Here is a 27,897-nt window from a genome sequence, read left to right on the forward strand (position 1 = left end):
CGCTGTACCGACACTTCTAATTTTTGGGGAATTGCATACTGGCTCCTCTATTAAACAAAGTAACCTATCGCCGGCCCAGAGTCACACACYGAGGCAAAAAAGGTTGATCAAAGCGGGATCTGCATTGAATAGCGATGGAGAGTGGGCATTCATTTCCTGATTCTGCTTTGTTCAAGTTTATTTGCCGATAGTCTGTGAACCTGTGCGTGACAGTAGGCTGTTCGAGATTGTGCAGATTGAAAATGCACCAATGTGAATGCACATGATGCGCTGTTCCAAGTTGTCAAATTAGGGTTTGTAAGGTCATGGAAACTAGTTTCGTAATTTGTTAATGTAAATCACACTTTGAAATATTATCAATCACTTAAAATCTACATATCAGCCATTATCGAAATGACCCCTCAGTGTGTGTCTGTGTGCTGCTTGTGTGCCAGAGTGGGCCGTTGCCCAAGGAGACAGAGCACGACATTGCAGCAGCTGGTATAAAATAATGACCGACAGACTAACAAGATAGCAAATTCGAAACATGACTTGTAGCAGTTCTCGCTAGTTAACTAAGCATTAATGTTGTTTCCACCGGCACTAGACAGCCTAAGTAAATCTGCACAGTTGGAAAGCTTGGATTTCCCTCTATTAAAGCCTAATTGACAAATAACTTGCTGTGCATAGATCTCCCCTGAAACATTAATATTTGAGCCTTATATATAAACATGTCTAGTTAGATACCTTGCTTTGAAGCTGCCTACCTTATCGATTTGATCCCTGATTCATTGAACGAGGTAATAATTTTATAAAGACAAAAGTATGGTTGTAAGGTCGCACAATTTTATATCAAGAGGGGCAACTATCCTCCAGGACAGCTACTGGGTGTAAAGGCTTTTGTTCAAGTCCTGGTCTAACCACATTGCAGGCTAAATATCAGCTCCTCGACAGGACCTTGATAAGCAGACTTGGGTGTTTCAGGGCTGGATCAAAAGCCAACCCTCTCCAGATAAGAGGGTTGACCACATGTTGACAACATGTGACTAACAGTGCAGTTCGACTATGTAGGGCGTTAAAGTGCCTTGATCAAGTGCACAACAGCTAGAGATGGTAGGCCTACATGGGATCAGACACAGCAGCTTTCCAGTGTCAGTAATACTTTCTTTTTCTCGTAGGCTGTAATAACATTCATGAAAATGTGGTTAAAAGGCACGGAGAAGTCATGGAAAATGTATATGAACCCTTAACAGTGACTAATCAGAGGTATCTATATAGCACAATATAATTTGTGAATTTCGGTGAACATAGTCTAATGGACAGAATTGGAAAAAGACGGCTCCTGCACTTCTTTCATCCCAAACACTGTCAGCAAGCATTACACAGCTGGCGTCAGTGTCACTGGTCTGAATCTATTCTGTAATTGCAGTCATCTCTATTAGTATAATTACTTCCAAACTAGATATGTTCATTGATTGATTCTTTTTTTATTTAATTCACAGGCTACTTACAAAACCTGGTGGATTTATTGTTCCACAGTGTTGTGGGAACCCTCTTACCACATCAGGAGCAGAAGGCTGGGGCAGTACATGGCCAGGCACCAGTCCCACTTCAGGTTGGTTACATTTGATCTGGTCATAGATCAAAATACTATCACTTGTCTRTCCTGGAATTCAATGAACATCCATTGATAATGGAATCAGTGCTATGTGTACGAACTCGACCTTTTTTTCTACAGATGGAGGACAGGAGAGATGGTTTGTCATGGAGTCCCCTGACTAAAAGACAGGTTGATACAGATGTCTGAACTGGGAAAGACCTTGCACTCAGCATTAAAACTATACAAGACACATCTGTCACTTCATCGTCTTTTGTTATTATTGAATGGTAGGGGGTCGGGGGGACCCTATGTATTCTTCAAATATGTCAGGTAACTGTCGTATATAGGACACCATACRAAGGGATGACGACTAACATGTACTACCAGACATAATTCTGATAGGTACAGTATCCGTATCGCTTGTGAATGACAATAGAAAATGAAGGATCAAATGTAATACTTGCGCATTGTTATATTAGCAGAACATTGCTTCTACAGTATTATGTGAAGGATGGTCAATTTGACATGGAACTGTTATGGAACTGTTTTGATAACTGCAAGTTATCAAAACACTGTTTAGAATATCTACATAAGTTCAGCAGTTTCACTCTTCTCATATTACTCTGTAGGCTGCTGACCGATTCAAAGCTCCCTCCTGGAAGAATCTTGGTCAGTAGCTACAGAGTGGTATGACAAGAATGATATCTTCCTGCATCTCACACCTGCCTGTATTTATTGAACTCTGCCTGCTGGACCCATGGGTTGAGGCAAACTCTGTTATATCCAGGATGGAGTGTCATGCACTCCACCCCTCCTGCCACCCGACTACACCTGTCCATAACCTGTAATACATTACATAGATGGAAGGGACTTCATCACCCACTGGAGACTTGAAGACAGAACCTCACCCAGAGAGCTGTGCATGTCAGTGTGTGGTTAGACAGCCAAACCCATAGAATAGACCATAGAAATAGAATGGAATGCCATGCTAGTTATGGGAGAGCTGAAGTTGTACCAAAGATTGTTATGCTCTTTGTTCTATCTGTGGTTGTACTCTACACACAACTTATTTCTATTTGCTAGGTAAAGTGTAGGCATACCGTCTTTGTAAGCAAATCAATATGAAAGCCTATTTACATCAGACACTGTCTTTGTAACACAAACACAACCATTATTATTTAATTTTTAAATCAATTTACAGTGGGGCAAAAAAGTATTTAGTCAGCCACCAATTGTGCAAGTTCTCCCACTTAAAAAGATGAGAGAGGCCTGTAATTTTCATCATAGGTACACTTCAACTATGACAGACAAAATTAGAAAAACAAATTCCAGAAAATCACATTGTAGGATTTTTTATGAATTTATTTGCAAATTATGGTGGAAAATAAGTATTTGGTCAATAACAAAAGTTTATCTCAATACTTTGTTATATACCCTTTGTCTGGCAATGACAGAGGTCAAACGTTTTCTGTAAGTCTTCACAAGGTTTTCACACACTGTTGCTGGTATTTTGGCCCATTCCTCCATGCAGATCTCCTCTAGAGCAGTGATGTTTTGGGGCTGTTGCTGGGCAACACAGACTTTCAACTCCCTCCAAAGATTTCTATGGGGTTGAGATCTGGAACTGGCTAGGCCACTCCAGGACTTGAAATGCTTCTTACGAAGCCACTCCTTCGTTGCCCGGGGTGTGTTTGGGATCATTGTCATGCTGAAAGACCCAGCCACGTTTCATCTTCAATGCCCTTGCTGATGGAAGGAGGTTTTCACTCAAAATCTCACGATACATGCCCCATTCATTCTTTCCTTTACACGGATCAGTCGTCCTGTTCCTTTGCAGAAAAACAGCCCCAAAGCATGATGTTTCCACCCCCATGCTTCACAGTAGGTATTGTGTTCTTTGGATGCAACTCAGCATTCTTTGTCCTCCAAACACGATGAGTTGAGTTTTTACCAAAAAGTTATATTTTGGTTTCATCTGACCATATGACATTCTCCCAATCTTCTCTGGATCATCCAAATGCTCTCTAGCAAACTTCAGACGGGGCGTGACATGTACTGGCTTAAGCAGGGGACACGTCTCGACTGCAGGATTTGAGTCCCTGGCGGCGTAGTGTGTTACTGATGGTAGGCTTTGTACTTTGGTCCCAGCTCTCTGCAGGTCATTCATTAGGTCCCCCCGTGTGGTTCTGGGATTTTTGCTCACCGTTCTTGTGATCATTTTGACCCCACGGGGTGAGATCTTGTGTGAGCCCCAGATCAGGGAGATTATCAGTGGTCTTGTATGTCTTCCATTCCTAATAATTGCTCCCACAGTTGATTTCTTCAAACCAAGCTGCTTACATATGCAGATTCAGTCTTCTCAGCCTGGTGCAGGTCTACAATTTTGTTTCTGGTGTCCTTTGACAGCTCTTTGGTCTTGGCCATAGTGGAGTTTGAGTTGGACTGTTTGAGGTTGTGGACAGGTCTTTTTATACTGATAACAAGTTCAAACAGGTGCCATTAATACAGGTAACGAGTGGAGGACAGAGGAGCCTCTTAAAGAAGAAGTTACAGGTCTGTTGAGAGCCAGAAATCTTGCTTGTTTGTAGGTGACCAAATACTTATTTTCCACCATAATTTGCAAATAAATTCATTAAAAACCCTACAATGTGATTTTCTGGAWTTTTTTTTCTCATTTTGTCTGTCATAGTTGAAGTGTACCTATGATGACAATTACAGGCCTCTCTCATCTTTTTAAGTGGGAGAACTTGCACAATTGGTGGCTGACTAAATACTTTTTTGCCCCACTGTATCTACAATCAAGCTGGCCATGTTTGTGCAATATCCACATGTAGCTACACCTGTAGTTCTGGGATTGTACCCCAGGAAAGATCTAGCAGCAGACATAAAGAATGACGAGATGAGAAAAAACTAGCCAGTTATAGAATATCGTGTTGACAGCTGAACTGACTGAAGACCAGGCATTCAACTAGCAGTAGTTGATATAGTTTCCATGGTAACATGTCTTTACAGGATGAGATAAAACTTCAAGTTGCAAGCTACTTTCGTAGAAAGGTCTTGTAGAACGAGTGTCTCATGAAATACATTCCAGACACTGGTACTTCTTGCTATCTTGGCATAACTGTGATTTGACAGCTGTATCTATCCCCAAGCTAAGCAAGCTAGCTGCTGTCAAGTTGGCTAAAGGTCAGCGCAGGCTTTAGCCTACACATAGAACTCAATTAGCAGATCATCTTGAGATGGAGAGTCAGTCAGAACTCAGGAGGGGAGAAGTCCTCCACTTCAAAACTTCTCTTGATAGCAAAGCTAGCCTCGCTGTCACTAAGTTACTCACTGCTGCTCTTGTTTGTTGTGATTAATAAATGGCAAAGACACACCCAAGAAATACCCACATTAAACCACACCCCAAAGACAACTCTTGTTTGGGCTTCAGTAATGGCTGCTGCATTTCTTAATGAGCACCAGAAGAAACACATGCGGAATCGGTGAGTGCAGTCAAAGATGATGTATATACTGACAAGATACATGTCTCTCCGCTCCAACAATGGGAGTCGTTGTCCACAAAGCAGCAAGACTAGCTCCCACCTATCCTTTCTCTGGATTGGTGGATATATGTATTTATTRCAATCCTTTTTTGAATATTAGATGAGGGTTGTTGACGTCCACCGCCTGTATTCAATGGAGAGAGATTCTATGCTACAAGCCTCATTCTATGAATATGCAAAGCTTCTCGAGACAACTTTGATATAAAATGTTTTTTCTTACACTCCCATTCAAAAGTGTGTCCTACACGTGTCCTACTTACACTACCGTTCAAAAGTTTGTGTTCACTAAGAAATATCCTTGTGTTTGAAAGAAAAGCTATATTTTGGTCAATTAAAATAACTTCAAATTGATCAGAAATACAGTGTAGACATTGTTAATGTTGTAAATGACTATTGTAGCTGGAAACGGCAGATATTTTATTGAATATCTACATAGGTGTACAGAGGCCCATTATCAGCAACCATCACTCCTGTGTTCCAATTGCACGTTGTGTTAGATAATCCAAGTTTATCATTTTAAAAGGCTAATTGATCATTAGAAAACCCTTTTGCAATTATGTTAGCACAGCTGAAAACTGTTGTGCTGATTTAAATAAGCTAGTTGAGTATTAAACTAGTTGAGTATCTGGAGCATCAGCATTTGTGGGTTCGAAGTGGCCAGAAACAAAGAACTTTCTTCTGAAACTCATCAGTCTATTCTTGTTCTGAGAAATGAAGGCTATTCTATGCGAGAAATTGCCAAGAAACTGAAGATTGCGTACAACGCCGTGTACTACTCCCTTCACAGAACAACGCAAACTGGCTCTAACCAGACTAGAAAGAGGAGTGGGAGGCCCCAGTGCACAACTGAGCAAGAGGACAAGTAAATTAGAGTGTCTAGTTTGAGAAACAGACGCCTCACAAGTCCTCAACTGGCAGCTTCATTAAATAGTACCCGCAAAACACCAGTCTCAACGTCAACAGTGAAGAGGCGACTCCGGGATACTGGCCTTCTAGGCAGAGTTCCTCTGTCCAGTGTCTGTGTTCTTTTGTCCATCTTAATCTTTTATTTTTATTGGCCAGTCTGACATATGGCTTTTTCTTTGCAACCCTGCCTAGAAGGCTAGCATCCCGCAGTCACCTCTTCACTRTTGACGTTGAGACTGGTGGGATGAAACTTTAAGAATGCTAATATTTAAGAATGCTAACATAGTCCTTTAGGTGGTTTGACACTTTATTACAGACAGTAATGAAGTGGGGAGAAAGGCAAATGCTAGAAACAGCAGGAAAGTTGGAAGCAGGGATTGATCCTGTTCTCAGGTGGAAAGTTGTATGTGCAGGGGTGTGTTACCACTACACCAAGGCTCTGCACAGGAAATAATAATAGTAATGGTTGATGGCAGTGGGTAACCAAATCATAGATTGCAGTCTCCTTGTACATAGACTGCTTTCAAGGTAAGGACACAAACATTTTGTATTTTGTAATTTGGGTGAACTCTATCTTCAAAATAGGTCCTGCTTGCTCCCCAGGAGGTTTGGCCATCCCTGATCTACTGTATGTTTTCCAAGTGCTGGGTGTTTGAAAATGTTCTTGTTATAACAATAATTTCTCAAAATCACCCAACCTTCAAGAAAAACATAATAAATATCAATATTCAGGTGGTTTATGTCTATTAGTTGAAGATCCTTGCCATCATCTTACTCTACATAGACAAAATATGTGTTTATGAGTTGTGAGACCCCTTACCATCTCTGCCAAGCATGTGCACAATACTAAAAGGTGAAAAATTACATTTGATTCCTGGCGCATTTAATATCCAATGCTTATTTGTATGACTTATTCAAAACTGTCCGTGAATGGCTGCAATATTACATAGCTTCATATAATACATTTTCAAAGACACAAGTAGGCATGTCAGATTACACTGGCCAAGTTGGGAAGAAGTGGAATAATAAAATAAGTGTGAGRAATAACGGTAGTGTTCCTGCTGACAAGCACACGAATTACTGTTTATTTTGGACAATGTTAATCATGAGAATTGTTCCACTGATCAGGCGAAATGAAGTAAATAGACAATCAAATCTCCTGAAGATAAGATTACATACATCTGCCCCTACACCCTAACCAAATTATTTGTATATTCATTGTCCCTCTATGAATCAAACTTAAATTTTTCAGTTCACTATCTGTTTGACAAAATTCTTTTCAAAGTTACAAATCAGGTCATTTAAGAACTACACTGCTAAAACACACGTAACCAGCATGGCTACCACAGCATYCTGCAGCAATATGCAATCAGATCTGGTTTGCGCTTAGTGGGACTATCATTTGTTTTTCAACAGGACAATGACCCAACACACCTCCAAGCTGCATAAGAGGACCTGGYCTCCACAATTACCCGACCTCAACCCAATTGAGATGGTTTGGGATGAGTTGRACCGCAGAGTGAAGGAAAAGCAGCCAACAAGTGCTCAGCATATGTGGGAACTCCTTCAAGACAGTTAGAAAAGCATTCCAGGTGAAGTTCGTTGAGAGAATGCCAAGAGTGTGCAAAGTTATCATCAAGGCAAAGGGTNCCAAGAGTGTGCAAAGTTATCATCAAGGCAAAGGGTAGCTACTTTGAAGAATCTCAAATATAAAACATTTTGATTTGTTTAACACTTTTTTGGTTACTACATGATTCCATATGTGTTATTTCGTAGTTTTGATGTCTTCACTATTATTCTACAATGTAGAAAATAGTAAAAATAAAGAAAAACCCTTGAATGAGTAGGTGTGTCCAAACGTTTAACTGGTACTGTAGGTATTCAGACCCTTGCTATGAGACTCAAAAATGAGCTCAGGTGCATCCTGTTTCCATTGATCATCCTTGAGATGTTTCTACAACGTRATTAGAGTCCACCTGCGGTAAATTCCATTTTGTTGGACATGATTTAGAAAGGCACACACCAGTCTATATAAGGTCCCACAGTTGACAGTGCATGTCAGAGCAAAAACCAAGCCATGTGGTCAAAGGAATTATCCATAGAGCTCTGAGACAGGATTGTGTCGAGGCACAGATCTGGGGAATGGTTCCAAAATATTTCTGCAGCATTGAAGGTCCCCAAGAACACAGTGGCCTCCATCATTCTTAAATGGAAGAAGTTTGGAACCACCAAGACTCTCCCTAGAGCTGGCCGTCCGCCCAAACTGAGCAATCGGGGGAGAAGGGCCTTGGTCAGGGAGGTGAACAAGAACCTGTTGGTCACTGACAGAGCTCTAGAGTTCCTCCACTTGGAGTTTGCCAAAAGGCAGCTAAAGACTCTCAGACCATGAGAAACAAGATTTTCTGGTCAGATGATACCAAGATTTAACTATTTGGCCCAATGCCAAGCGTCACGTCTGGAGGAAACCTGGCACCATCCCTGCGGTGGAAAATGGTGGTGGCAGCATCATGCTTGGGGATRTTTTTCAGCAGCAGGGACTGGGAGACTAGTCAGGATCAAGGCAAAGATAAACAGAGCAAAGTACAGAGAGATCCTTGATGAAAACCTGCTCCAGAGCGCTCAGGACCTCAGACTGGGGCGAAGATTCACCTTCCACAGGACAACGACCCTAAGCACAGCCAAGACAACGCAGGAGTGGCTTCGGGACAAGTCTCTGAATGTCCTTGAGTGGCCTAGCCAGAGCTCGGACTTGAACCCAATCAAACATCTCTGGAGAGACCTGAAAATAGCTGTGCAGCGACGCTCCCCATCCAATCTGACAGAGCTTGAGAGGATCTGCAGAAAATGGGAGTATCTCCACAAATACAGGTGTGCCAAGCTTGTAGCATCATACCTAAGAAGACTCGATGCTGTAATCACTGCCAAAGGTGCTTCAACAAAGTACTGAATAGCGGGTCTGAATAAATCTAATATTTCATCATTTTTTGGGGGGGGGGGGAAACATTTTCTAAAACCTGTTTTTGCTTTGTCATTGTGGGGTATTGTGTGTAGATTGATGAGGGGGGAAAAACATTTTAATCCATTTTCGAATAAGGCTGTGTGACGACCCTCCCACTCTGTCTGCCGTATTCTCTCTTTGTTCTTGTTTCCTTATTAGGATGTCGGTGGGCGGAGTTGGGAGGGTCGTCAGCTACATGGGAAACACCTGGGCCCGGTGTCTCCCAGGATAAATACACCACTTCCCCATTCATGGAGGAGACTCTCTCCATGCAGACACCTTGATAGATTTTGTTGTGGTTTTTGTGACTTTTTGGTTGTTTGCTTTAGCACCTTCCAACACACCGCATTATCACATTCATGCATGCCAAAATACTCACTTACACTACTGATTACACACACCATTGTTAATTGCATTTAGGTTACTTTATTTAATAAATATATTTTGTTACTCCTTATCTCCACGTTGTCTCCCTTTTGTTACGGGCTTTGAGCCAGTTCGTGACAGCTGTAACGTAACAAAATGTGGAAAAAGTCAAGGGATCTGAATACTTTCCGAAGGCACAGTATGTAGCAATTATTAAAATAAAATGTTCCAACTAGTTTACAGTTTACTGTCGATGTGGACCCCCAAAAACTCCTAACATGCTGACCAGACCGGACACGTCGTGTGCGCGAGCGTCGCAAAATACATTTTGAAATCCATGTTATTCAATTATTGTACCCACACTGCTAACGAGCGTCTGCGATGCCAAGGGCTAAAATAGAACTCCTTTCTATTTCTGACGCAGATAACGCTGAAAGTCCTACCTCTCCCATCTTCTCATTGGTTTATAGAAGCAGGTACCCACGTGCCATCTCCTCATTGGTTATACCCACGTGGGTGATTGAAAGACGAACTGTTTTGCCGGTCGTCGTGGTAATACTATGAATGTTTAGATGCCGACCACCATATAAGTTCAAAGGTGAAAAAGCATGGAAGGAGGAGAGATGACTAGAAATGATTCGGTTGGCCGTTTTATTTGTGGATTAATTGTCGGAGTAGAGGACCTTGTGCATTTCAGGTAAAATAACAACTCAATGTTTATATCCCAGGACAAATTAGCAAGCAACAGCAAGCTAGCTAAATAGGACAAAGTAGCTAGCAAGTGCAAGCTAACTAGCTAAATTGCCATACATGTTTAATGCTTTTCGACCTGTCCCCAAATTAATGTMATTGGTTCAGAGTTTGTTTTGATATTTTAACCTGCGTGTCGTGACCRCGTTTGGTGTAGGGGGACAAAATACATTTATGCACGATAGCGCACGATGATGCACGCAGCCAGTTTGGGTTCCGTGCAAGACTCAATTTAATCCCACCACACTGTTTATTTGGTTGAGAAAAAAAGCCCCCAAACACATGGCCTGCACCTCAAATGGCACCTTATTTCCTATATAGTGCACTACTTTTGACCGGAGCCTTATGGGTCCTGGTCAAAAGTAGTGCACTTTATATGGAAGAGTGCCATTTGAGACAAATCCATACACTCAACAGGGACTGGTTGGGAAGGGAACAACAACAGACATTCAGTCCCACGGTACCTCTGTGACCTTTTCTCAAGAGGGAACATCTTTGCAGAAAGCCCCAGGAGGATCCTGTTTTGGATCCTGTTTTGGAGCTCCTGTGGCTTGCCCATCTCTCTGACAGACACATCGTTCTCTTCTGGACCCATCAATAACCCCCCACGGCTCACTGATTCACTCTACTCAAAGCAGGGCCAGGCAGTGCACTCTATCTCCTCTCACTCAACAGGCATGGCAACTGGAGGTGGACTGGAAGGTACAAACATTTAAAAAAACAGCTTACCAGCAAAGACAGACAACCATTCTTGGCTTCATTCAAGGTCATTTKTCTGCCTTTACTAATGTGCTGTTTCATGTTATGTACAGTACCAGTCAAAACTTTGGACACACCTACTCATTCCAGGGTTTTTCTTACTTTTTTACTATTTTCTACATTGTAGAATAATAGTGAAGACATCAAAACTATGAAATAACAGATGGAATCATGTACAAACTATTTTTTAGAAATCAAAATATGTAACATTTTAGATTCTTCAAAGTAGCCACCCTTTGCCTTGATTACAGCTTTGCACACTCTTGGCATTCTCTCAACCAGCTTCACCTGGAATGCTTTTCCAACAGTCTTGAAGGAGTTCCCACATATGCTGAGCACTTGTTGGCTGCTTTTCCTTCACGCTGCGGTCCAACTCATCCCAAACCATCTCAATTGGGTTGAGGTCGGGTGATTGTGGAGGCCAGGTCATCTGATGCAGCACTCCATCACTCTCCTTCTTGGTCAAATAGCCCTTACACAGCCTGGAGGTGTGTTGGGTCATTCTCCTCATCAGATCAAAGGACAGATTTCCACCGGTCTAATGTCCATTTCTTGTTTGTCTTGGCCCAAGCAAGTCTGTTCTTCTTATTGGTATACTTTAGTAGTGGTTTCTTTGCAGAAATTCGACCATAAAGCCCTGATTCACACAGTCTCCTCTGAACAGTTGATGTTGAGATGTGTCTGTTACTTGAACTTTAAGCATTTATTTGGGCTGCAATTTCTGAGGCTGGTATCTCTAATGAACTTATCCTCTGCAGCAGAGGTAACTCTGGTTCATTCTTTCCTGTGTCGGTCCTCATGAGAGCCAGTTTCATCATAGCGCTTGATGGTTTTTGCGACTACACTTGAAGAAACTTTCAAAGTTCTTGAAATTCTCCTGATTGACTACCCTTTATGTCTTAAAGTAATGATGGACTGTCATTTCTCTTTGCTTATTTGAGCTGTTCTTGCCATAATATGGACTTGGTCCTTTACCAAATAGGGCTATCTTCTGTATACCACCCCTACCTTGTCACAACACAATTGATTGGTTCAAATCCATTAAGCAGGAAATAAATTTCACAAATTAACAAGGCACACCTGTTAATTGAAATGCATTCCAGGTGACTACCTTATGAAGCTGTTTGAGAGAATGCCAAGAATGTGCAAAGTTGTCATCCAGGCAAAGGGTGGTTACTTTGAAGAATATGAAATATAAAATATATTGTGATTTGTTTAACACTTTTTTGGTTACTACATGATTCCATGTGTTATTTCATAGTTTTGATGTCTTCACTATTATTCTATAATGTAGAAAACAGTACAAATAAATAAAAACCCTTGAATAAGTAGGTGTGTCCAAACTTTTGACTGGTACTGTTTATCTATACTGAACAAAAATATAAACGCAACATGTAAAGTGTTGGTCCCATGTTTCATGAGCTGAAATAAAAGATCCCAGAAATGTTTCATGCACACAAAAAGCTTATTACTCTAAAATGTTCTGCACAATTTTTTTCCATCCGTTAGTGAGCATTTCTCCTTGGCCAAGAAAATCCAGCCACCTGACAGCTGTGGCATATCAAGAAGCTGAATAAACAGCATGATCATTACACAGGTGCACCTTGTGGTGGGGACAATAAAAGACAATTGATGTTTTGTCACACAACACAATTCCACTGATGCCTCAAATGTTGATGGAGCGTGCTATTGGCATGCTGACAGCAGGAATGTACACCAGAGCTGTTGCCAGAGAATTTGATGGTCATTTTTCTACCATAACCCGCCCCCAACGTCATTTAAGAAACTTTGGCAGTACGTCCAACCGGCCTCACAACGCGAGACCACGTGTATGACATCGTTTTGGCGAGCGGTTTGCTGATGTCAACTGTCAAAGTTGTGAACAGAGTGCCCCATGGTGGCGGTGGGGTTATGGTATGAGCAGGCATAAGCTACGGACAAAGAACACAATTGCATTTTATCGATGGCAATTTGAATGCAGAGATACGGTGATGAGATCCTGAGGCCCATTGATCCTGAGGCTCTGATCAGGCCCTACACCCAAACAAGGGCACTGCGTTCATCCACCTCTGGCCTGCTCGCCTCCCTACCTCTGAGGAAGTACAGTTCCCGCTCAGCCCAGTCAAAACTGTTCGCTGCCCTGGCACCCCAATGGTGGAACAAACTCCCTCACGACGCCAGGTCAGCGGAGTCAATCACCACCTTCCGGAGACACCTGAAACCCCACCTCTTTAAGGAATACCTAGGATAGGATAAAGTAATCCTTCTAACCCCCCCCCTCCCCCTCAAAAGAGTTAGATGCACTATTGTAAAGTGGTTGTTCCACTGGATATCATAAGGTGAATGCACCAATTTGTAAGTCGCTCTGGATAAGAGCGTCTGCTAAATTACTTAAATGTAAATGTAAATTGTCGTGCCATTCATCCACCCCATCACCTCATACGAAATCCATAGATTAGGGCCTAATGAATTTATTTCAATTGACTGATTTTCTTATATGATAGAAATTGATAGAAATTGTTGCGTTTATATTTTTGTTCAGTATAGATGTAATTTAATTACCAGCTCTGAAGAAGGCCTTGAGGCCGATACGTAAAGCTTAATAAAGTACAGTGATACTAGGAAGAGCAGTGTGGAGGTTTCTTATTTTTTATCTCAAATGAACAGCTTTATAAAAAATCACTTTTTCTTTCATTAAAGTCAGTTAATCTACTGAAGGTAACATTGCAACAACAGTTAAAATATTTAGATACTTGGACAATACATAAAGCAATCTTCTAATACCAATTCCCATATTTATTCAAAATATTTATTTTAGTTCCAAAACATGACAATTGAAAAGATTAACTTAAAAAAAAACAGTATAATAAAATTTGCATTAAATGAAACAAATAATTTAGTGGATAGACCAGGGTTTCCCAAACTCGGCCTCGGGACCCCAAGGGTAACACGTTTTGATTTTTGCCCTAGCACTACACAGATGATTCAAATAACCAACTAATCATCAAGCTGTGTAGTGTTAAGGCAAAAACCAAAACGTTCACCCCTTGGTGTCTCGCTGACAGTTTGGGAAATGATGGGATAGACAGTCTTCAAATATCTTAACACAATAGTCTGCATTGGAAAGGACATTAAAATAGCTTACCTCAATTACAGTAGATACACCATTAGATATAGGCCTACACTATATCCTTGAGTTCCCTTGATCCATATTCAAATGTGTAGAAAAACACTGGATAACGTTACCTTCTAATTCAGAAAACCCTTTAAAACAAACATTTATTTACACTCTAAAATGGATTAAAACAAAATATTACAATCCCAGAGATATGTCAATCATAACGTGCTTATTGTCCAGTTCTTGCATTAGATGGCTTTTTAACCATCACACTAGGTAGTCATTGTCATTCCGCAAAAACCCTGCTTTGATAGACTCTGTTACCCATGACTCTCTAACAATCTTAAACTTTTTGGTAAAGAGTCGTCTGAGGGTTCTTAAAGCCAACACTCTTGTTTCCTCCACCACTATGACATGAGAGACCCCTTCCTCGAGCTTCTGCACTACTGTCCCTCCGTGGAAGCGGAATTCCAGAGCCCGTGTGTCCAGACAAGTTGCTGGTACGATGCTTTTAGGGTCTCCTATGTCTGCGTATCTGTCCATGTAGACCCTGAAAGGTCTGAACATGCTAGTGGGGAGGTCGTCCCAGCTGTAGCGTTCCTCCAACTTAGCGATGCACTGTGCCGTCAAAGTGTCCGCTCTGCCAATCCGACCGAAGACTTCCCTCAGCTGCTGCTCGTCCGTGTCCACGAAGTAGCTGTCTCCGTAGCAGTCGTATTCCTTGGCAAAGTGCTCCTTGGTGGAGGGCGACATGTGTATCATGTGACATGGTTGCCATGGCACCACCTGCTTCCTGTCTAGGCACTCCAGCAGCCAGGCAGCCCACACCACGTCGTGCTGGTCTGAAGAGATAAGGTTCTTCACACGCATGTTCTCCACAGCGGCAATCACACAGTAGGTGTCCGGTCCCGGGTTCTGGACTACAATACCGCCACATCGGGCCACTGCTTTCTCCAGCTCCGCCTTGGTGTGCGCCTCGTTGCCATTCATCACGCAGAACTCCACGTCCTCGAACATGTTTCTCTCCTTGGTGACGCCAGATAGGTCCTGGGACTTGAAGTGGTCGATGACGCCGACAGCTTTCTTGGGCTTGGCCGCTGCCGGCAACTTGCGCTTCTTCTTTTCAGGCCCGTCATTGTCATTGATGCGGAGGTGGCGCGAGAACAACTTCCCGGACGCCTTGTTGCGAAACTGATCGAGCTCAGCTAGGGTCATGCACTGGTGCCACTCTTTGTCCTCCCGGATCTTCTCGATCCTGGGGAAGCGTAACGTGCAGTTGGTTTTGTACATGTCACTACTGACTATTTCTGCTGCCTTCACCTGGATGATGACCGAGTTGCACGGGTCAATGTAGACTTCCGGTCTCTCCGTCCCACACAGAATGGAGGCCGGAGGGTCGTTCTTCCGGTAGACTTTCCAGTGCTTGGCCAGCTTCAGCCCCAAGTCATACAGCTCCTTCATGGTGTAGCCGGAACCGATGCGACAGAGCGTGTGGAAGACAGAGGGTTTCTCTCCAGGCTTCGGAGCTTCGGCCACCGCAACGAGGAAATGAGACATCATGCCACCTCGCCTTCCTTTTCCCCAGTAGCCTCCGACAATCAACAGGTCGAGCTCATCCATCAAGCCATCAACGTACTCCGGCTTTATCTTGAGCCAGCCCTCACCTCGCTTATCGGGCTTGTAGACGGATGAGGGATCTTTCACCATGATGCCCTCTTCCCTGTTGTCAATGGCTTCGTTGAGGGCGTTCACCACCTCTTGCATAGTTTTGGCCTCCGTTTTCGGCACCACGTGTATCCTCCCTTTAACAGGAGTGAAGACAGTCTGAAGGTTGTCGTGGCGCACCTTCAACGTCTCGTTGCCAAACTTGTGGTCGTTCACAAGAAGTACATCGAAAACGCAAAAGCACGTCTGCAGCTCGGAGTCATCCACTAGCCTCTTGATGTCAAACTTGCTTCCTTTTTGCATGAAGGTGTCGGCAGTGGGGTTGTACGCCATCATCTCCCCATCCAGGATGCATTTGACTACGTGGGGCTTGAAGACATTGTGGATGAAAGGTGTCAGGGAGCCCTCTAGCGGCGATGCACCAAACTGCTGGGTGTACTCGAAGGAGTTCCGTGTGAAGTACTTGTAGACGTCGCCATCCTTGTGCAGCTGGATGCGCTCTCCATCCAGCTTGGTCTCTATGAAGAAGGTGCTGTTGCCCATCTGCTTCTCCACCTGGCGCATGTTGGCCATGGCGGCCAGCATAGGTTTGAAGGCAAAGAACAGGCCAATGGACACTTCGCTGAGGGACACAGAGGGGTCGTGGAGCTGCCGGCACACCTTGTTTAGGTCTGTGGTGAAGTTATAGAGCTCGGCCGCATCTAAGTGGAACACCTGGAGTACGGTCTCTTTGCTGACCCCCAGCTTCATGTCCTTCAGGATCATGCGGATAAGCCACTTCTGCTCCAGTGCCGTGCTCTGGGTGATAAGATGCAGCAGGCTCTTCTTCACCAGGTCCTTCTGCTTACCGGCATTGTTGATGGCCACCGAGTCCAGAAAGTCGTTGACTTCTCTGATGGTGAGGTTTCCCTGGCTTGTGCAGCGTTTCTTCAACACAAAGTAGGTCATAAGAGCGAAGTCTCCCGCCTCCCCCTGAGATGTGGTGGGGGTGCGGTAATTCAACAGTTTGTTGGCTTCTGGTCCATTCTTGGGGAGACCCAAGACGTCTATGTAGAGCTTGGCTAACATACTCTCTTTAATGCCATAGGCCATACGCTCCCTTTCGAACGAGGGGACTATGAGACGCATGGCCGGGTAGAAAGAGTCTGTGGTGGTAGGGTTGTCTTTGTGGAGGGCCGCATGGAACTTCCTCCAGGAGTCTATGAAGTCACGGAGAAACTTTGATTTGTCTGGTCGGAGTTTGGTCTTCTGTATTTTTTCAAGCGTGGTGCACAGGTGAAGAAATGGAACTTGAGCAGCGACAGAGCTCTGGGGAGCAGCAGCTTCGCCTTTTGAGGTTCCCTCCATTGTAAAAGCTTTTAAAAAAAACTAAAAAAGAACAAACATTAATGACCCATAGATTCTAAGGGATGCTCTTAGTTTTCATCCAGGTGTTTAGGTAATTGTTATATTGATATAAAAATATGATCCTGTACTTTAGTAAGTAGTGTTCTACAGTGACTACTTCATTTGCAACATACAGTGCTGGAGCCTGTCCATTATATGCAGCACAGTACATTGAGTATAACAACATTTCCCAAATGACTCACAGTTCCGTAGCTAATGACTACTCAGTAAACAAAACATAACATAACTTGAGAATAATGTGTTTTAAAAAATCTGTATGACCTAATCCGTCACACCAGCCACRTGTTTAGAAACTAGTTAGCGAGAATGTACACTATACAATGCATAGCCTGAATACTTATTGAAAACAACATCTCAAGTTAGCTAGCTATCTTACCTCAAAGCAACCAGCCAACTCGTCAGTGTCTTGCAACTCTTTGGGGATCCCTCCTCTACAACATGCGACAAGCCCGGGTTATGACTGCATCATACATTTCCTGACGAACCTGAAACAAACCAGACAGTAGTTGAGCACTTGAATGCTAAACACAGCTAGTTAGCGTTGTTGTGCCAGAGGTTGTGCAATGGTGCATGGTTATGCAGTTGAGGCCACTTCGGTAAACTATGCTAGCTAGCATGCAATCTATAGGCACAGCTGTTAGATTATTTATTATTTACCTTTATTTAACTARGCAAGTCAGTTAAGAACAAATTCTTATTTTCAATGACGGCCGAAGGAACAGTGGGTTAACTGCCTTGTTCAGGGGCAGAACGACATATTTGTACCTTGTCACCTCAGATACTAACGTTAGATACATTAATGTTGTCATGTTGTATGATGCGATTTCAAATTCAACAAATAACGTATCAAATTACCTGATTACTTCTTCTCGGTCTCAAAACATAAACATAGAAGTTTTTGATTATTATTTACTATCTGTTATATTAGTTTCTAAAAAACACTTCCTTGTTCACAAAGCGGAAATCGTCAGCCACGTAAAACGTTCAGTCGGAAACAAAACAAGTAATGGACCTGTGGAAAAGCAATTCTTTCATACGTCAGGAGAGGGCGCCAGATACATGTAAAAAAAAAAAAAAAAAAGTCAAACCACAGCTGGATGAAGGAGTAGCATAAATTAGATGTTAGCGCAGTGCTAATTAGAATGCCCTTTATTTTGTGTGCAACTTTTTTTTATATATATAAAAAGGTGATAGGATAACATTCATTTTATCAATGTTTCTGTAAAACATTTAATTTTGATACACATTAATTGATGCAGATACAGCACAAGGTCACAATACCTTTGGTTACATGCAGAAAAATAATCATTAAGCAATATTCATTTTGTAAACACACCTCTATTATAGCTTTGAATTTGATCAAACTCATGTTCCAATGTCCATAAAAATGGGTTAAGTCATTTAAGTCCTGACACAGTATGTTACACACACACACAAACCTCACGGCTGTATTAAACTATATAGTCTGGAAATTCATACAAATTCCTCACTGTGCACTGCCTTGACTGCCCTGAACATAACACACAATGTAGGCCTACAAACAACCTTGCCACATGTCAACCAACAGATTTACTTGAGGTCAAGAGTCCCTGCACCAAGCAAAACATTATTTTACGCTGCTGCTACTCTCTGTTTTTTTATCTATACATAGTCACTTTAACTCTACCTACATGTACATACTGCCTCAATTACCTCGACTAACCGGTGCCCCCGCACATTGACTGTTAACCGGTACCCCCTGTATATAGCCACACTATTGTTATTTTACTGCTGCTCTTTAATTACTTGTTACTTTTATTTAAATGTTTTACTTATCTATTTTTTACATAACACTTATTTTTCTTAAAACTGCATTGTTGGTTAAGGGCTTGTAAGTAAGCATTTCACTGTAAGGTCTACCTGTTGTATTAGGCACATGTGACAAATACAATTTCATTTGAAACTATGAAATAACACATATGGAATCATGTACTGTAGTAGCCAAAAAAGTGTTAAATCAAAATACATTTTATATTTGAGATTCTTCAAAATAACCACCCTTTGCCTTGATGACAGCTTTGCACACTCTTGGCATTATCTCCACCAGTTTCATGAGGTAGTCACCTGAAATGCATTTCAATTAACAGGTGTGCCTTGTCAGCAGTTTACTTTTATTGTCCCCAGCACAAGATGCACCTGTGTAATGATCATGCTGTTTAATCAGCTTCTTGATATGCCACACATGTCAGGTGGCTGGATAATCTTGGCCAAGGAGAAATGCTCACTAACAGGGATTTTTTTTTATAGAAATGAGTTTTTTGTGCGTATGAAACATTTCTGGGATCTTTTATTTCAGCTCATGAAACATGGGACCAACACTTTACATGTTGCGTTTATATTTTTGTTCAGTATAGATAGACAGTACCAGTCAAAAGTTTGGACACACCTACTCATTCAAGGGTTTTTATTTATTTGTACTGTTTTCTACATTATAGAATAATAGTGAAGACATAATTACGAAATAACACATGGAATCATGTAGTAACCAAAAAGTGTTAAACAAATCACAATATATTTTATATTTCATATTCTTCAAAGTAGCCACCCTTTGCCTTGATGACAGCTTTGCACATTTTTGGCATTCTCTCAAACAGCTTCATGAGGTAGTCACCTGGAATGMATTTCAATTAACAAGTGTGCTTTGTTAAAAGTTAATTTGTGAAATGTATTTCCTGCTCAATGGATTTGAACCAATCAGTTGTGTTGTGACAATGTAGGGGTGGTATACAGAAGATAGCCCTATTTGGTAAAAGACCAAGTCCATATTATGGCAAGAACAGCTCAAATAAGCAAAGAGAAATGACAGTCCATCATTACTTTAAGACATGAAGGTCAGTCAATCAGGAGAATTTCAAGAACTTTAAAAGATTCTTCAAGTGCAGTCGCAAAAACCATCAAGCGCAATGATGAAACTGGCTCTCATGAGGACCGCCACAGGAAAGGAAGACCCAGAGTTACCTCTGCTGCAGAGGATAATTTCATTAGAGTTACCAGCCTCAGAAATTGCAGCCCAAATAAATGCTTCACGGTGTTCAAGTAACAGACACATCTCCACTGTTCAGAGGAGACTGTGTGAATCAGTTCTTCTTGTTTGAATTGCTGCAAAGAAACGACTACTAAAGGACACCAATAATAAGAAGAGACTTGTTTGGGCCAAGAAACACAAGCAATGGACATTAAACTGGTGGAAATCTGTCCTTTGGTCGCATGAGTCCAAATTAGAGATTTTTGGTTCCAACAGCAATATCTTTGAGAGACGCAGAGTAGGTGAACGGATTATATCCGCATGTGTGGTTCCCACATGTGTGGTTCCCACCTCCCACAGGAGGTGTTATGGTGTGGGGGTGCTTTGCTGGTGACAATGTCAGTGATTTATTTAGAATTCAAGGCACACGTAACCAGCATGGCTACCACATCATTCTGCAGTGATACGCCATCCCTTCTGGTTTGCGCTTCATGGGACTATCATTTGTTTTTCAATAGGACAGTGACCCAAAACACACCTCCAGGTTGTGTTAGAGCTATTTGACCAAGAAGGAGAGTGATGGAGTGCTGCATCAGATRGCCTGGCCTCCACAATCACCCGAACTCAACCCAATTGAGATGGTTTGGGATGAGTTGGACCGCAGCGTGAAGGAAAAGCAGCCAACAAGTGCTCAGCATATGTGGGAATTCCTTCAAGACTGTTGGAAAAGCATTCCAGGTGAAGCTGGTTGAGAGAATGCCAAGAGTGTGCAAATCTGTCATTAAGGCAAAGGGTGGCTACTTTGAAGAATCTAAAATAGAAAATATATTTTGGTTTGTTTAACACTTTTTTGATTACTACATGATTCCATATGTGTTATTTCTTAGTTTTGATGTCTTCATTATTATTCTACAATGTAGAAAATAGTAAAAATAAAGAAAAACCCTTGAATGAGTAGGTGTGTCCAAACTTTTGACTGGTAATGTAGTTTAACCAGCGACCAATATATCTATAAAGAGACGAGCAGGATCTTCACTCCATTTAATTATAATATAATAATTATTATAGGGTGTGCAGTGGATGCAGAGGCACTCGTAGGTAATACCCTGACACTGATAGAAAGTCAGATATTGTTTCGTACTCCTAATGGTTAAGGTAATTATTCGGGGTAGGGCAATCTGATCCTAGATCTGTGCTTAGGGGGCAACTTGTACCTCTGAAGTAGGTCGTCCGGTTTGCAATAATCTTTGCCCACTAGGGGGCCTCCTCTCTCTCTACATGCTAGAAAGAGAGAGAGGGAGAGAGGGAGGGATAGGGAGAGAGAGAGAGCCGCACATCCTGAGTCACCTCACAGACAGAGTTGTTTATATCCAGTTCTGCTGCTGCTGCAGTAGTGGAGACAGCCAGGAAGAGATGGAGCCGCAGGACAGAGAACACAAACACACACTCCACGCTGGTTTATCGTAGGGGCACATGGCTCATTTATACAGTAGACCAGATGCCTGACAGGGATATAGGCTTATACAAATCAAATGTATTTATATAGCCCTTCTTACATCAGCTGATATCTCAAAGTGCTGTACAGAAACCCAGCCTAAAACCCCAAASAGCAAGCAATGCAGGTGTCGAAGCACGGTGGCTAGGAAAAACTCCCTAGAAAGGCCAAAACCTAGGAAGAAACATAGAGAGGAACCAGGCTATGAGGGGTGGCCAGTCCTCTTCTGGCTGTGCCGGGTGGAGATTATAACAGAACACAATGGTCTGCTTTCATGAAAAGCTTGAGCCAAACCAACATCCGCAGTCAGCCATAGCATAGGTCTCACTTTACACAGTAGGACTGCAGAGTTAGCCAGGTTCATAACAGCGGTTGCGTAACAGTGCTCTATGTGCCACAGTCAGAGAGCGAGGTAGAGCGAGCGCCGACCTAGAAGATGGTAAACAAGTGACGTCAGCTGCTGCTGCCGATGTCGTGGCATGCTTCTGCTCGCTCCAGGGTGAGAGGGGGGAATGCAGGATAGGATTTGAAGGGGTATGTTGGGGGGGAGGGGGGGTAGTATCATCTGGGAGTGGCAGGTTTGTACTGCTCATCCTTCATAGAGGTACAGTATATGGATATGGAACATATTTGGATTTTGACTTAACTGTAATTAAGCTTCTACTGTGACTGTTATGGTTCCAATACCAGGGGCAGTATTTATCAATTCTCGATCAGCACTCCTACTCTGAGACGCTTTATGAATACGGCCCTGCTGCAGTAATTATATCCCAGAAACAGTGATGATGATCCATCTCTCATTAAAACTGTTGCAGAAAACAAGTGCCAGAGACAAGTTAAACAAAACAAAGTCACAGACAAACACAAAAGTCCTCAGACAAAAATTCCATCAAACCACATGGCAGTATTTTCACAGTAGCATATAAGAATTACATTTTGGGGCCCACTTTTGGGCGTATTTTCTTCTAGCCTTTTTTTTTTTTTTGCCTCTACTAAATTTAGATTGACCTCCACACAATCTCTCTTTCTGTGTGTGTGTTTGTGCATGCGTGTCAGCATCACWTTTGATCTCCTTGTCATTACACCAGATCATCTACAGATGTAGGATCTTAATTTGATCACCCTGTTGCAGGATAACTGTTCTGCAATGAAGTGTATTTGAGGTTTAAAAAGGCTTCTGAAGTTTGCAATTTCCACTTAAAAAATATCCCTTACAAGAAATGTATCAACCGCTACAAAAATGTACATTAGTTATAATCAACATAATAATTCACATTTCCTGTTGCTGCAGGATAATCATCCTGCTGTAGCAAACTGGTTMAAATTAATATCTTACATCTGTATCTAGTCTGCTGTCTACCCAATGTGAATTTCAAAGCTCACTTTCTCTCTCACATTCACAAGTGTTCGACACTGGACATGATGCTATTTGTAATTTGAATTGTACAGCACCCTGTGGTTACATCACACGGCTGGCTGGCGCGTGACTAAACAGAGAGAGATCAACAGGTCAACAGGGTGGCCAGCTCTCCACTGACTTTTGACCTGTTGGCTTATGGCAAGGGATAACAGTCCGGACGGGAGTGGATGGGGGTGGACCAGATGGACGGACTTCACTCTGTGGGAACGCACAGATGGACTACTACTCCACACTAGACGGTTCAATGAGAGTGCTGGTGTCCATCCACAAGCATARCGTTATATTGATACCAGGAAATGGAAGACATTAACGATCACGCTGGGTATTGCCCAATAATGACCTACTCTACCATGTCATTGAGCGGGTKGGTCGCAATAGCCATGTAGCAATTAAGAGCGTTGGCCAGTAACCAAAAGGTCGCTGGTTTGAATCCAGGAGCCAATTAGGTAAAAAAAAATATAAAAAAATATTGAGCAAGGCACTTAACCCTAATTCACTAGTATTTTTCATGAGTGGGGTCTATAGGGCTCTGTTCAAAAGTAGTGTGCTAGGGAATATGGTGCCATTTGGGACACARCCATGGTATTTTTACCCCTTCCTGTAAGTCGTTCTGGATAAGAGTGTCTGCTAAAAAATGTATGTTGTTTTCTTGGTATTGGAGAGGATTCCTGTTTACCCTTACTCCCTAAGGATATATCACCAGTCAAGAGATAAGGTGGTTTAATGGTGGTTTGTACATACGCTGTTACATTCAAGGACCAGGGGTGGAATTTCAACATTTTGACTGTGACTTTYTTTCCCTATACCTTTTCAGGCCTCTGGGATTTGTGGTGGGAACTGAGAACAACTGAGCACATTACAACACACAGTGGAACTTGTCCCAGTACTTGTTCCAGTCACCACAACCATGGACATGAGGTCACACGACACCTCCCTCTTATGCAACCTACCCAAGATATCACAGGCTCTCCTTAAAGAGTTGCCTGACGAATCAAAGTGAATTCTTCCACTGCTCTATGTTCGCTACATAGATCAGTCTGAAACTGCCATCATTGAAGTCGTTTGTGTTGACKTCAAAATAAGGGGTATTGTACAAAACAAAGTAACAGCGATTGGAAGGAGGCTCTGGTACAAAAAAAAAACATATAAAATTAAAGTACAAGGGGTAAAAATACCATGGGTGTGTCCCAAATGGCACCATATTCCCTRGCACACTACTTTTGAACAGAGCCCTATAGACCCCACTCATGAAAAATACTAGTGAATTACTACACAAARCCAACTACTACACAAAACCTATTTGAGCAGAAGTGACTACGTAGTGAACGTGTAGTTTATGCACTACTCAAGAAACACAAGTAGAGTTGTGTCGTGTTCAGTGGGAAAACAGTAGTGTTTCCAGTAGTAATCAGGTAGAGATTTTGACTACATGGTAGTGAATAAGTAGTCACTACACTAGAGCCAGACTACCAGCGTTTCGCGACCACAGAAGAAGTCAAAACTGGAAGTAGTTGTTAGCTAACTATAATCATCTTCCATACTTTGTAATGCTCCCTTTCATAGCCCTTGTGCTGGCACCATCTGTAAGTTTAACATTCTTTTATGGTTTATGAATACATTCATGTCGTTGTTTAGTCTTTTTATATMACTTTTTACCACATCTAAAAGATTGCTAGCCAAAACGGTCTTGTGTTTAGCYTAGCTGTTTGCTAGCCCCATTGAAATGTAGCTATGTAGACTGATTTCATCATGCTTGCAAGGACCGACACAGGAGATGCGAAGCAGGTATGGGGAGGCAAACGTTTAATCGGGAACAGACATGAAACAAAACAGGAACAGCGTCAGCACACGGGTATACAAGGACATGTGAACATTAATGCTGAAGCAGGGAACAGAGCGGGGAACCAGACAGGTATAGGGGAGGAAATGACAGAGGTGATTGAGTCCAGGTGAGTCCAATAATCGCTGATGCGCGTGACAGGAGGGAAGGCAGGTGTGTGTAAAGATGGTGGCAGTAGTGCGCAATGCTGGGGAGCCTGGCGCCTTCGAGCGCCAGGGAGGGGGAGCGGGAGTATGTTCATATTAGTATACTTACTCATTCTACTTACCTCTTTTGACATGTTGCCAAGGAGGCCCTCGAAATAAGAATACCGGAGGCCATTGTTGGCAAGATTAACATTGTTAATCAAATGTTTTTCTGGGTTGTCTTGTGTGACCTCTGTTGATAATGGCTTATAATTTGTTGCCTCTTGTGCTTGTCTTCATTTTCTAAAAGGATACTGTGGTGGAGAAATGTTGCCGCAAAAACAAAAAAGAGGATCTGAAGATAGTTCAATCAAAGCTGAAGAAGACAAGGTCTAAAAGGGATTAACATAAGTGTAAATATGTAATATGTATTTAATAAAAACAAAATCTCAATTACGTTTGTATTAGCTTAGTATTTATTGTTTGATTATACAGTTAGAAACTTGAGGAAATAACATGTGCACTAGTCTAGTAGTGACAGTAGGGAAACAAGAAGATGAGTAGTAAATGTGTCAGTTTTCAATATTAATTCAAAAGGATCAGGAGCAGTTCAGCAGTGACACAACACTAYACACACAAATGGCAGTAGTAATTCAATAGGGATTGAGTAGGCATACAGCATGTAGGAACTGTGTAGGTATGTGTAGGTTTTTATGAGGGCACATGGCGAGACCCAAATGTAGACACAGGAGGCAGATGGTTGAGCTCCGATATTTATTACACCAAAAGGGGTAGGCAAACGGCAGGTCGGGGACAGGCGAGAGTTCATAAACCAGGTCCAAACAGYACCAGGCGATAGGCAGTCTCGAGGTCAGAACAGGCAGAGAGGTCAGGCAGGCAGATTCGGCATCAGGACAGGCAAGGGTCAAAACCAGGAGGGCTAGGAAAAAACAGAGACTGGGAAAAATACGAGCCAGGAGAAACGCTGGTTGACTTGGCAAAACAAGACGAACTGGCACAGAGAGACAGGAAACACAGGGATAAATACACCGGGCACTAATAAACAGGAGACACCTGGAGGTGGGTAGAGACAATCACCAAGACAGGTGAAACAGATCAGGGCGTGACAGTTTTAGGTAGTAGATACCAACAACAGTAGTTACACAGTAGTCATTAAGGGAGAATGGAAATAAATAGGAAATACATAGTGTTCACCAGTAGTGAAGCATCCCAATGTATCACTCATTACTACTTAAATTACTACATAAACCACTTCCGGTTTATTACACATCTCAATAGCAATCAAGTAGTAAAACCAGTAGGTTTTGTGTAGATCTTGTGTAGTAGTGATGAGTAGTAATTCAGTAGTACTTTTTCATGAGGGTCAAAAGTAATGTAGTACATATGGAATAAGATGCCATTTGGGACACAGTCCTTGAGTAAACAGACCAGGTGGATATTTGGGTTGTTAGAGGATGGAGGTTAAATTCAGAAGACATTGTCTTGTAATTGTTATCTAGTCCTGTCACTTGATTTAGAGTCTCTCATAAAATAGCTGGTGTGTATTTTGTGGTCTTGATGCATGGTGCGCRTAATGTGACCGGCTGGGTTTTGAACCCAGGTTGTCTGTGCACCAGAAGACAGTTTTAGCCCGCTAAGCTAAAGCATGGGCACTAGTTTGGGGAGTCAATACTAGTCTCAGGCAAGTTATATGTAGTGTGTAGGAATATATATGTAGTGTGATTAGGGACTGTACACCAGGTRTGCGGGGAAACAAGACAAAACACATGGAACAATGAAAAGTGGAGCGGCGATGGCTAGAAGACCGATGACGTCGACCGCCGAACGCCGCCCGAACAAGGACAGGAGCCGACTTCGGCTCCACCGCAAGAGCCTTGGTCTGACTCTGATGCCACGGCGACAGAACCGGCTGGTACCCCAATACGCACTGGAAGGGGGAGAAGTTGGTGGAGGAGTGGCGGAGCGAGTTCTGCGCCATCTCTGCCCAGGGCACGAACGCCGCCCACTCCCCCGGCCGGTCCTGGCAATAAGACCGCAGAAACCTGCCCACATCCTGGTTCACTCTCTCCACCTGCCCATTACCCTCGGGGTGAAAACCTGAGGTAAGACTGATCGAGACCCCCAGACGTTCCATGAACGCCCTCCAAACTCTCGAAGTGACCTCGATCAGACACTACATCGTCAGGCACCCCGTAGTGCCGGAAGAAGTGTGTAAACAAGGCCTCCGCAGTCTGTAGGGCCGTAGGGAGACTGGGCAGAGGGAGGAGACGACAGGACCAGGATCGTAGGATCGTAGAAAATCCACCGACAGGTGTGATCAAGGCCGTTGTGGAACGGGTAAGGGATGTAGCTTCCCTCTGGGCAGGTGTCTAGGAGCCTTACACTGGGCGCAAACCAAGCAGGAGGAAACATAAACCCTCACGTCCTTTGCCAAGGTAGGCCACCAGTACTTCCCATATAATTYCCCCTGCCTCAGGTGGAAGAGACGTTCATCGAAGTGGTCCAACGCCGCATCTACTTCTCCCCACATGGCATTTGCCCACTCCAGAGCTCTCCCCGAGAGGCGCGAGACGAGGGCGGACACCCTCTCCCTTCCCAAGGGACCTGGGTGAACGGTGGCCAGGTAAAGGTCCAGCTGTAATAGGAACCCCTGGCACCGTGCTGCCGTCCCATCATACTCCCTGGGAAGGGAGAGACGCATCCCACTGGGACCGGGTACAGGAGGGACGAGTAGTGGTAACCCCTGTTGTGCTGGTCGAGGCGCTGGAGAGACTCCCTGTCTCTCCCAGCGGTCCATGGTCTGGACAACGCAATCCATCGTGGCGCCGAGATGTTGCAGCATCGCCGAGTGTTCTCGGACGCGCTCCTCGACCCCTCGGACCGGGGTACCTGCTCCTGC

The 27,897-nt window shown here is 43.0% G+C and overlaps 1 protein-coding gene and 1 long non-coding RNA gene across 3 annotated transcripts; one reads left to right on the forward strand and one right to left on the reverse strand.

Annotated features, from left to right (window-relative positions):
- Nucleotides 1–1,051: 1,051 nt before the first annotated feature.
- LOC111970825 (uncharacterized) lies at nt 1,052–1,838 on the forward strand. Of its 2 annotated transcripts, none has more exons than XR_002878176.2 (3): nt 1,052–1,130; nt 1,482–1,594; nt 1,718–1,838. It is a non-coding gene; the product is annotated as an uncharacterized lncRNA (long non-coding RNA). The 2 variants fall into 2 exon arrangements; XR_002878177.1 differs by having other exon boundaries at nt 1,065–1,245.
- Nucleotides 1,839–14,278: 12,440 nt separating this feature from the next.
- LOC111971045 (DNA ligase 4) lies at nt 14,279–18,077 on the reverse strand. The gene is made up of 3 exons (XM_023997853.2): nt 17,949–18,077; nt 17,470–17,578; nt 14,279–17,054 (listed from the first exon to the last, which is right to left on the reverse strand). Exon 3 carries the CDS (start codon nt 17,031–17,033, stop codon nt 14,289–14,291), a length of 2,745 nt encoding a protein of 914 aa, XP_023853621.1. The 5' UTR covers nt 17,034–17,054; nt 17,470–17,578; nt 17,949–18,077; the 3' UTR covers nt 14,279–14,288.
- Nucleotides 18,078–27,897: the final 9,820 nt, after the last annotated feature.

The sequence above is a fragment of the Salvelinus sp. IW2-2015 genome, linkage group LG12 (genome assembly GCF_002910315.2).
Source record: "Salvelinus sp. IW2-2015 linkage group LG12, ASM291031v2, whole genome shotgun sequence".
NCBI classification, from domain to species: Eukaryota; Metazoa; Chordata; class Actinopteri; order Salmoniformes; family Salmonidae; genus Salvelinus; species Salvelinus sp. IW2-2015.